The 10,722-nt window shown below is 45.1% G+C and overlaps 1 protein-coding gene across 1 annotated transcript in view; it reads left to right on the top strand.

The window, feature by feature from the left end:
* Window positions 1-4,002: 4,002 nt before the first annotated feature.
* The window catches only part of LOC124623033 (A disintegrin and metalloproteinase with thrombospondin motifs 7-like), a 449,137-nt gene continuing 442,417 nt past the window's right edge, over window positions 4,003-10,722 (top strand). Inside the window, exons 1-2 of the mRNA XM_047148825.1 lie at window positions 4,003-4,012; window positions 4,283-4,476. Of these exons, the coding sequence (XP_047004781.1) occupies window positions 4,003-4,012; window positions 4,283-4,476 (204 nt within the window). The remainder of the gene's footprint in view (window positions 4,013-4,282; window positions 4,477-10,722) is intronic.

Raw genomic sequence — 10,722 nt, 5'->3', positions numbered from 1 at the left:
TCAGAATTTGATAGAGAGTATTACAGTCAACATTATCAAAAGCTTTCTCTATGTCTACAAATGCCATAAACGTAGGTTTGCCTTTCCCTACCTGCTATGAGAAGTCGTAGGGTCAGTATTGCTTCGCGTGTTGCTGTATTTCTCCGGAATCCAAACTGATCTTCCCCGAGGACGGCTTCTACGAGCTTTTTCTTTGTTCTGTAAATGATTCGTGTTAGTATTTTGTAGCAGTGGCGTATTAAACTGATAGTTCGGTAGTTTTTACGCCTGCAGCACCTGCTTTCTTTGGAACTGGGATTATTGTATTCTTCATGAAGTTTGAGGGTATTTCGCCTGTCTCATACATCTTGCTCACTAGATGGTAGAGTTTTGTCGTGGCTGGCTCTGCCAAAGCTATCAGTAGCTCTAACGGAATTTTGTCTATACCGGGGCCTTGTTTCGACTAAGGTCTTTCAGTGCTCTGTCAAACTCTTCACGCAGTATCGTGTCTCCCATTTCATCTTCATCTCCATCCTCTTCCATTTCCATAATATTGCCCTCAAGTACATCTCCCTTGTATAGACCCTCTACATACTCCTTCCATCTTTCTGCTTTACCTTCTTTGCTTAGGACTGGTTTTCCATCCGAGCTCTTGATATTCATACAGGCGGTTCTCTTTTCTCCAAAGGTCTCTTTAATTTTCTTGTAGGGAGTATCTATCTTACCCCTAGTGATATATGCTTCTATCCTTACATTTGTCCTGTAGCCGTTCCTGCCATTTTGCTCTTCCTGTCAGTCTTATTTTTTAGACGTTGTATTCCCTTTCGCCTGCTTCATTTATTGCATTTTTATATTTTCTCCTTTCATCGATTAAATTAAATAATTCTTGTGTTACCCAAGGATTTCTACCAGCCCTCGTCTTTTTACATTCTTGGTCCTCTGCTGTCTTACTATTTCATGTCTCAGAGCTACCCATTTTCTTATATATTCCTTTCCCCAGTTCGTGTCAATCGTTCCCTAATGCTCCCTCTGAAACCCTCTAATACCTCTGGTTCTTTCTATTTATCCAGATCCCATCTCCCTAAATTTCCGCCTTTTTGCAGTTTCTTCACTTTTGATCTGCAGTTCATAACCAATAAATTGTGATCAGAGTCCACATCTGCTACTGGGAATGCCTTACAGTTTAAAATCTGGGTCCTAAATCTTTGCCTAATCATTATATAATCAATATGAAACCTCCTGGTGTCTCTAGGCCTCTTCACGTATACGCCCTTCGCTCATGGTTGTTAAACCAAATGTTAGCTGTGATTAAATTATGCTCTGTGCAAAATTCTACCAGATGACTTCCTCTTTCGTCCCTTTCCTCCAGTCCATATTCACCTACTACTTACTTTTCCTACTATCGAATTCCAGACCCCCATAACTACTAAATTTTCGGCTCCTTTCATTATCTGAATAAGTTCTTTTACCTCATCATACATTTCATCAATCTCTTCGACATCTGCGGAGCTAGTTGGCATATAAGCTTGTACTACTGTGGTAGGCGTGGGCTTCGAGTCTAGCTTGGCCACAATAAGGCGTTCACTATGCTGTTTGTAGTAGCTTACCCGCACTCCTATTTTTTTTATTCATTATTATACCTACTCCTGCGTTACCCCTATTTGATTTCGTATTTATAACCCTGTATTCACCTGACCAGAAGTCTTGTTCCTCCTGCCACCGAACTTCACTAATTCTCACTATATCTAAGTTCGTTCTATCCGTTTCCCTTTTAATATTTTCTAACCGACCTGCCCGATTAAGGTATCTCACATATCACGCTCCGATACGTAGGACGCCAGTTTTGTTTCTCCTAATGAAGACGTCCTCTTGAGTAGTCCCCGCCCGGAGATCCGAATGAGGAACGATTTGACCTCCGGAATATTCTACCGAAGAGGATGCCATCATCATTTAACCATACAGTAGAGCTGCATGCCCTCGGGAAAAACTGCGGCTGTAGTTTCCCCTTACTTTCAGCCGTTTGCAGTACCAGCACAGCAAGGCCATTTTGTTTCATGCTACAAGACCATATCAGTCAATCATGCACACTGTTGACCCTGTAACTACTGATAAGGCTGCTGCTCCTCTTCAGGAACCACACGTTTGTCTGGCCTCTCAAAAGATACCCCCTCCATACGGCTATCTATATTGATGAGGCACGCAAGCCTCCCCATCATCGCCAAGGTCCATGGTTCGTATGGTATAATACTCCAATAACGACCAGGCCATCAGAGACAGATCACAAGCCTTTTGAAAGGAATCGACCTGGCATTTTCCTTAAGCAATTACAAAAATGACACAGAATTAAATCCGATTGGCCGGACAGGGATTTGGCTCAAATGGCTCTGAGCACTATGGGACTCAACTGCTGAGGTCATTAGTCCCCTAGAACTTAGAACTAGTTAAACCTAACTAACCTAAGGACATCACAAACATCCATGCCCGAGGCAGGATTCGAACCTGCGACCGTAGAGGTCTTGCGGTTCCAGACTGCAGCGCCTTTAACCGCACGGCCACTTCGGCCGGCGGACAGGGATTTGAACCACCGTCCTCTGAAATATGAGTCCCGTATCATTGCACTGAACCAGCTCACTTGGTTTGGGTACTGCAGTCTACTGCTGAGATAATAAGGCTTTTTAAAAGTACTTTCGAGTGGTCAGTAAACTGTAATTGAACCACTCTTGTTTTTACTATGTCAGAAAGTTTCATTTTACGCTACAATGCGTAATCACCCAGAAGATGTGGGAAATGTCTACATCCACGTCTACACGATTACTATGCAATTCACATTTAAGTGTTTGACAAAGGCTTCACAGAAATATTTTCAGACTGTTTCTCGGCCGTTCCACTCTCGAATAGAACTTAGAAAAAATGAAAATCTACATCTTTCTGCGCGAGCTCTGATGTATCTTACTTTGTCGCGATGGTAATCTCTCTCAATGTGGGTGGGAACCAACAAAATATTGTCGCATTACGAGGGTAAAGTCGCTAATTGAAATTCCGCAAAAAGATCTCGCAGTACTGAAAAACGCCTCAGTTTTGTTTATTGCTGCCCGAACTGTGTATAATATCCGTGACAGTCTCAACCATACATCGCGATAATACGAAACGAGCTGCGGTTCTTTCAAGTTTTTCGATGTCCTCCACCAAGTCTGTCTACGGCGCAGACGTATACTAGAAGAGAACGGAAAATCGTGTTGTATGCAGTCTCTTTAGTAGACTTGTTGAATTTTCTAAGTGTGGTGCCAATAAAATGCAATGTTTGGTTCACTTTCCTCACAGCCGGCCGCGGTGGTCTAGCGGTTCTAGGCGCGCAGTCCGGAACCGCGCGACCACTACGGTCGCAGGTTAGAATCCTGCCTTGGGCATGGATGTGTGTGATGTCCTTAGGTTATTTAGGTTTAAGTAGTTCTAAGTTCTAGGGGACTGATGACCTTAGAAGTTAAGTCCCATAGTGCTCAGAGCCATTTGAACCATTTTTTGACTGCCGGAAAGGCTCCGTGCGCCCTCGAATCTCTCTAATTTTACATTCGTGATCTCCTCGGGAGGTATAAGTAGGGGGAAGCAATATATTCGATACCTCATCCAGAAACGCACCCTCTCGAAACCTGGAGAGCAAGCTACACCGCGATGCAGAGCGCCTCTCTTCCGCAGTCTGCCACTTGAGTTTGCTAAACATCTCCGTAACGCTATCACGCTTACCAAATAACCCTGTGACGAAACGCGCCATAGTGTATGGTCCTAGCTTGTACGTTTGTAAATGGGAGTAAGAAATTTTTACGAATCTAAAATTTTTCTTTTGCAACATTTTAAAAACCGTAAAACGGCTGTGTGCTAGACTATAGTACGCTTGGAATCAGATGAAACCTCAGAGATCCAGGCAAAAACAACTAATATAATATCGTACAATCGCAGGATAGAACGCTAAGTAAGTAATCAAATTGAACGAGGCATACCTTAATAAAGTCGTACCAGCAGGCCAGAATGGTACAATGTAGAACCACACTCACAAAGAAGGATGCACACTTGTATATAATCCACAGAGCCGCCTCCGTAACTTCGCGGCAGGAGCGTCAAGCGAGCAGACCGGCGAACAAAGGAATGAGGCTTGTATACACTATCTGCAGAGGACGCATACAGGTGGCGTTCAAAGCAGTTATATGACAGTCCGAAATGAAACCTGTTACAAGAACATAACCAAACATTGTTTGTCGGAAAGCTAGTAAATAACTTGTGCTGAGCTCGGCTGCGCCACGTGCCGCAGACGACTGGCAGGCGGCGTGGGCGGAGCGGCTGCGGTGGCAGTCGCAGCAGGAGGGCTGGAGCGGCCGCAACGCCAGCGCGCGCTCCGTCAGCCAGCCGAGGTACCTCGAGACGCTCGTCGTCGCCGACAAGAAGTTCCTCGACTACCACAAGGGCTCCGACCTCGAGAACTACATCCTCACCATCATGAACATGGCGAGTACCTGGCAAACTTCGCTCCTAGCGTACTCTTTTGTTATTAATGTGGCTATTTCTTCTCCTATTTCATCAGCTACTCGCTTCAATTCAACAATGGTGTGCTAATAGACTTTGAGATAATATCGCAGCAAAAAATGTTATCACCAGCTTTAAAGAACATCCTGGAAACTTTAGAGCTTTGTATACTGTGTAGTACAGGGTGTATCAAAAATAATGATTCGATTTTAAAAAATCGTAACTATTACGTTATTTGAGATACGTGCGTGAACGACGTGCTGTTGGAAAGATCAAACCCTCGACTTTTACACGGTTCCCGCTAGGTAGCAGCAGTATGCACATACTTCAGTTCTAGTAAAAATGGTGTCAGGAAAACAGAAAGCGTTTTTTTTTCTTCGTTTTGCGCAGTGCGGGTCAGTAATAACTGTTCAGGGTGACTTTCGTACTAGGTATGGTGTGGACCCTCCCCAGAGCACAGAGCATTAGACGAAGGCATGGACATTTGCGAGAAACTGGTTGTTTGTGTAAAGGCAAATCGCCGGGCCCTCCCCGAGTGTCTGACACAGACGTCGAACCATCCGCCAGAGTTTCACAAAGCATCCACAGAAATCCGGTCGCCGTGCAGCTCGACAGCTCAACTTGCCCACAATGTCCGTCTGGTGTGTGTTGCGTCGATGTTTACACATGAAACCATACAAAATTCAGGACTGCAAGCTCTTCGTGAAGGTGACAAACAACAACGTGTGGAGTTCTGTAATTTTGCTCTTGGCAAGATGTAATGTTCAAATGTCTGTGAATTCTTAAGGCACCAAACTGCATAGGTCATCGGTCCCTAGACTTACACACTACTTAAACTAAGTTAAACTAACTTATGCTAAGAACAACACACACACACACACCCAGGCCCGAGGGAGGACTCGAACTTACGCCGGCAGGCAAGATGAAAGATGACAATTTTCTTCCACGCTTAGTGTTTAGTGACGAGGCAACAGTCCGTTTAAATGGAAGGGTGAACCGTCATAATGTGAGAATATGGTGTACGGAACAACCACATGAAGTTGTACAAAATGAGAGGGGCTCTTCAAAATTTAGTGCGTTTTGTGCAGTTTCACGGGAAAAGTTGTATGGTCCACTTTTCTTTCCTGAGAACAGTGTTACAGAAAGCACATATCGCGATATGCTTGAGAACGTTCTTTTCCTACAGTTGGAGACTGATTCGAACGACTTCATTTACCAACAGGACGGGGCACCGCCACACTAGCGTCTGGAAATGCGGGAATTTTTAAATCAAAGGATTACTGAACGATGGACTGGTCGCACTGGACCAAATGGTTCAGCCTTACGTTACAGGCCTCCAAAGTCACCGGACGTAACTTTATGTGATTATTTCTTGTGGGGGGTGAAAGGCACTGTTTATGTCCCTCTGTTATCAACAACAATGAATGAACTGAGAAATCGCATAACAGTAGCTCGCTGCCGTGTGGGAACAATTTCAGAACAATTTCAATACCGGATTGACATATGCCTTGCATCTCAAGGTTGGCGTACTGAACATCTGTGACAAGGTATGAAAAACTTTCAGTTTCCCGTTCATCAAAAAACAAAATTCGTTGTATATGTTTATTAGTTTCAGAAATATTGACGTGCCAAATCGGATGATTCTTTTTCATACATCCTGTACTGTGGGGAATAAATTTCTGACAATGAGCGTCTGGAACATAGTATTGTCTGGTACTGAAACATGGACTGTTGGAAACCGAAACAGAACAGAACCGAAACATTTGAGTAATGGTGGTACCGAAGAATGTTGAAAATTACGTGGATTTATGACGTAAGGAGTGACGAGGTTCTCCAGAGGATCGACGAGGAAAGGCATATATGGAAAATACTGACAACAAGAATGATAGATAGCAGCACATCTGTTAAGACATCAGGAAATAAATTCCATGGTAACAGAGTAAGCTAATGAGGGTAAAAACTATAGAGAAAGAGACAGATTACAATACACCCAACAGGTAACTGAGGACATATGTTGGAACTGATACTCTGAGATAAAAAGATTGGAACAGGAGATAAATTCGTCGTTGGTCGTATCAGACTAGTCAGAAGATTAGTGACTCAAATGTTCAAATGTGTGTGAAATCTTATGGGACTTAACTGCTAAGGTCATCAGTCCATAAGCTTACACACTACTTAACCTAAATTATCCTAAGGACAAACACACACACCCATGCCAGAGGGAGGACTCGAATCTGCACCGGGACCAGCCGCACAGTCCATGACTGCAGCGCTTTAGACCGCTCGGCTAATCCCGCGCGGTCAATGACTCAAAAATAAAAAAAAAGGAATGTATAGAACTGGTATCAAGCGTTGGTGATGTAGACACTGATCAGCCATAACATTATGACCATCCACGTAATAGCTGGTATGCCCACCTTTGGCACGGATAACAGCGGCGACGTGTCATGGTATGGAAGCTATTAGGCCTTGTTATGTCGCTGGAGGAAGCTGGCAACACATCCGCACACACAAGTCATCTAATAGCCATTATTTCCTGGGAAGCAGCGATGAGCTCCAAAGCCACGTTCAATCACATCCCAAATGTGTTCGATCAGATTCATATCTGGCGATCTGGGTGCCAGCGCATCAATTGGAACTCGCCACTGTGTTGCTCGTACCACTCCATCACATTCTTGGCCTTGTGAGATGGAGCTGTATCTTGTTAAAAAAATGCCACTGCCGTTGGGGAACATGATCGTTATGAAGGGGTGTAAGTGGTTCTCAACCAGTGCACGATACTCCTTGGCCATCATGGTGTCTTGCACGAGCTCCACTGGACCCATGCATGCCCACATGAATGTTACCCAAAGTATAATGGAGCCGCCGCCGGCTTGTCTCCGTCCTGCAGTACAGGTGTCAAAGAGTTGTTCCCTTGAAAGGCGATGAATTTGCGCCCTGCCATCGGCATGACGAAGAAGGTATCGGGGTACATCAGACCAAGGAATGCTCCGCCACTGCGCCAACGTCCAGTGCCGACCGTCACGTACCCATTTCAGTCGAGTTATCGATGTCGTGGTGCTAACATTGACACATGGTGGGTCGTCGGCTGCGGAGGCCCGTCGTTAGGAGTGTTCGGCGCACTGTGTGTTCAGACACACGTGTACTCTGCCCAGCATTTAAGTCTGATGTTAGTTCCACAACAGTTCACCGCGCTGTCCTGTTTTAGCAGCCTGCCCAGCCTACGATCTCCGACATCTGCAGTGGGGTATGGCCACCAAACCCACGACCTCCAGTCGTGGTTTCGCCTTGGTTTCGCCACGTATTGAAGACAATCACCACAGCACTCCCTGAACACCCGACAAATCGTGCAGTTTCCGAAATTCTCGTGCCAAGCTTCCGGGCAATCACAATCTTAGCCTCGGTCAAACTTAGATAGATCTACACACGGACAACACGCTTAGTGACACTACATTCAACAAGCCTGTGTGTGAGTGACAGTAATTCCTCGCCAGGCGACACTGCTATCGCCTGGACTGGTTTAAACTGATTGCTCTGGCTCTTAAATGTATATCACGGAAGTATCTACCAATCGAATGTATGAAATCAGAGCAGTAAAGTGAGTAGATGTGGAGACATGACAGAATGGCAGAAAGGAGTTGTCGCGTTTGGACATGTCCGTCACCATATCGTGAATCAAGTTATCCGATTTGTTGGTGTGTCGACGAGGATTGCTCAACCTGTCTACCACGAATGGTGTGGGACTCACCCAAAATGACACCAGCGGGGAAACGCCTTCTCTTTGTGAGCGCTGGGCTATTCTAAGAGGACGTGCTGAAAAGTAATGCTCCCGAATTTTTTGTTCAGTTCTCAATATCTGTTGAGGTAAGACATAGCATGCGTATTACTCGCTCTATTTTCGCGCTTCACTGTCGCCAGTTGCAACCCTCCGCCGCTACAGGACTCCGAATTGTAGCGTGTAACACGATGGTGTGTTACGTAACTATGTCGGTGCGTGAGAAACATAGTGGTTCAAATGGTTCAAATGGCTCTGAGCACTATGCGACTTAACTTCTGAGATCATCAGTCGCCTAGAACTTAGAACTAATTAAACCTAACTAACCTAAGGACATCACACACATCCATGCCCGAGGCAGGATTCGAACCTGCGACCGTAGCGGTCGCTCGGCTCCAGACTGTAGCGCCCAGAACCGCATGGCCACTCCGGCCGGCAAACATAGTGGTGTGAGTGAGTTTATAAAAGTAGAAGAATTCGTCCACACACGGAGCACCTTCTCCTTCAGCATGATAATGCCAGACCACACACGCGCTCTACAACGCAGGCAACAATCCGGCGCTCTAAGTTTACTGTCGTCGATCATTCTCCAGAAATTCCCGACTCGACCCTTTTCGAACACCTTCGAGAACTTTACGTTAATAATGATGAATCGGTGCAAGCAGAGGTGAGACTGTGGTTCTGTCAACAAAGTCAAGCATTCTATAGTGACGGTATCAACAAACTTATCTTTTGTTCAGAGAAACGTGTTCTTCGCCAGCGTAACTATATTGAGAAATGTAGACATGAAGGGTAAAGATGTAGCATGTTGTTTTGCATAAAAAGCTTGAAGACTTTTTACATAAATTCGGAGGCTTTATTTTTCAGCACGCCCCCGTATATCGTCGTTCCTAATGGGCAGCCACCTCAGTATTGACTGTTGCCTGCCGACCTGCACACTTCGAGCTTCCTCGTTGCTATCTCTTTACTTCACACATGGCACTATAGTCTTCGTGCTCCCTTGGTGCACGGAAAATTGTTCATAATCATGCACGTGCGATTATATGGCCGCGCGGAGTGGCCGCGCGGTTTGAGGCGCCATGTCACGGACTGTGCGGCCCCTCCCGCCGGAGTTTCGAGTCCTCCCTCAGGCATGGGTGTGTGTGTTGTTCTTAGTATAAGTTATTTTAAGTTAGTTGAAGTAGTGTGTAAGTCTAGGGACCGATGACCTAAGCAGTTTGGTCCCTTAGAATTCACACACATTTGAACATTTTGTGACTATATGCAATGCAATTAAATTTGTTTAATGGAACAGGCGTATCAGGAAGTAAAAGTCTCATCAAAACTTTGAGAAGGTTGTAGGGAAAGCTAGGTATTCCATTCGCACAATAAAGAGAGTAAAGTATTACCCGAGACTTTACTATTTCAGAAAGACCTGGAAAAAGGCGAAGAAAATTTAATATTGTTTTGCAAGTAGGAGTCATTGTGTTAACTCGAAACTGTCAGGAACTGCGGCTATTTGTCCCGAATTTTCGAGAACATAAAGGAACTCACCCAATTCTTAGCTTCTGAACACCAAAACGAAAAGTTACTTTTTCTTGAATGATGCCCCTGTCTACGATGCAGGTAATTAAAATGCCAATAACGTGAAGAAGCTTTTACTTATTGTACGTATTTACAGTATCATCATACGAGCTGCATTCAAGTTCTAAGGCCTCCAATTTTTTTTCTAATTAACTACTCACCTGAAATCGATGAAACTGGCGTTACTTCTCGTCGTAATTGACATGCAGACGTACACATTTTTCACAACGCTGACGCCATGATTCCATGGCAGCGGCGAAGGCTTCTTTAGGAGTCTGTTTTGACCACTGGAAAATCGCTGAGGCAATAGCAGCACGGCTGGTGAATGTGCGGCCACGGAGAGTGTCTTTCATTGTTGGAAAAAGCCAAAAGTCACTAGGAGCCAGGTCAGGTGAGTAGGAAGCATGAGGAATCACTTCAAAGTTGTTATCACGAAGAAACTGTTGCGTAACGTTAGCTCGATGTGCGAGTGCGTTGTCTTGGTGGAACAGCACATGCGCAGCCCTTCCCGGATGTTTTTGTTGCAGTGCAGGAAGGAATTTGTTCTTCAAAACATTTTCGTAGGATGCAGCTGTTACCGTAGTGCCCTTTGGAACGCAATGGGTAACGATTACGCCCTCCCTGTCCCAGAACATGGACACCATCATTTTTTCAGCACTGGCGGTTACCCGAAATTTTTTTGGTGGCGGTGAATCTGTGTGCTTCCGTTGAGCTGACTGGCGCTTTGTTTCTGGATTGAAAAATGGCATCCACGTCTCATCCATTGTCACAACCGACGAAAAGAAAGTCCCATTCATGCTGTCGTTGCGCGTCAACATTGCTTGGCAACATGCCACACAGGCAGCCATGTGGTCATCCGTCAGCATTTGTGGCACCCACCTGGATGACAC

Source organism: Schistocerca americana, chromosome 7, assembly GCF_021461395.2.
Source record: "Schistocerca americana isolate TAMUIC-IGC-003095 chromosome 7, iqSchAmer2.1, whole genome shotgun sequence".
Classification (NCBI taxonomy): domain Eukaryota; kingdom Metazoa; phylum Arthropoda; class Insecta; order Orthoptera; family Acrididae; genus Schistocerca; species Schistocerca americana.
Note: the sequence above shows the minus strand (reverse complement) of the source record. Positions and strands in the feature narration are given on the sequence as shown.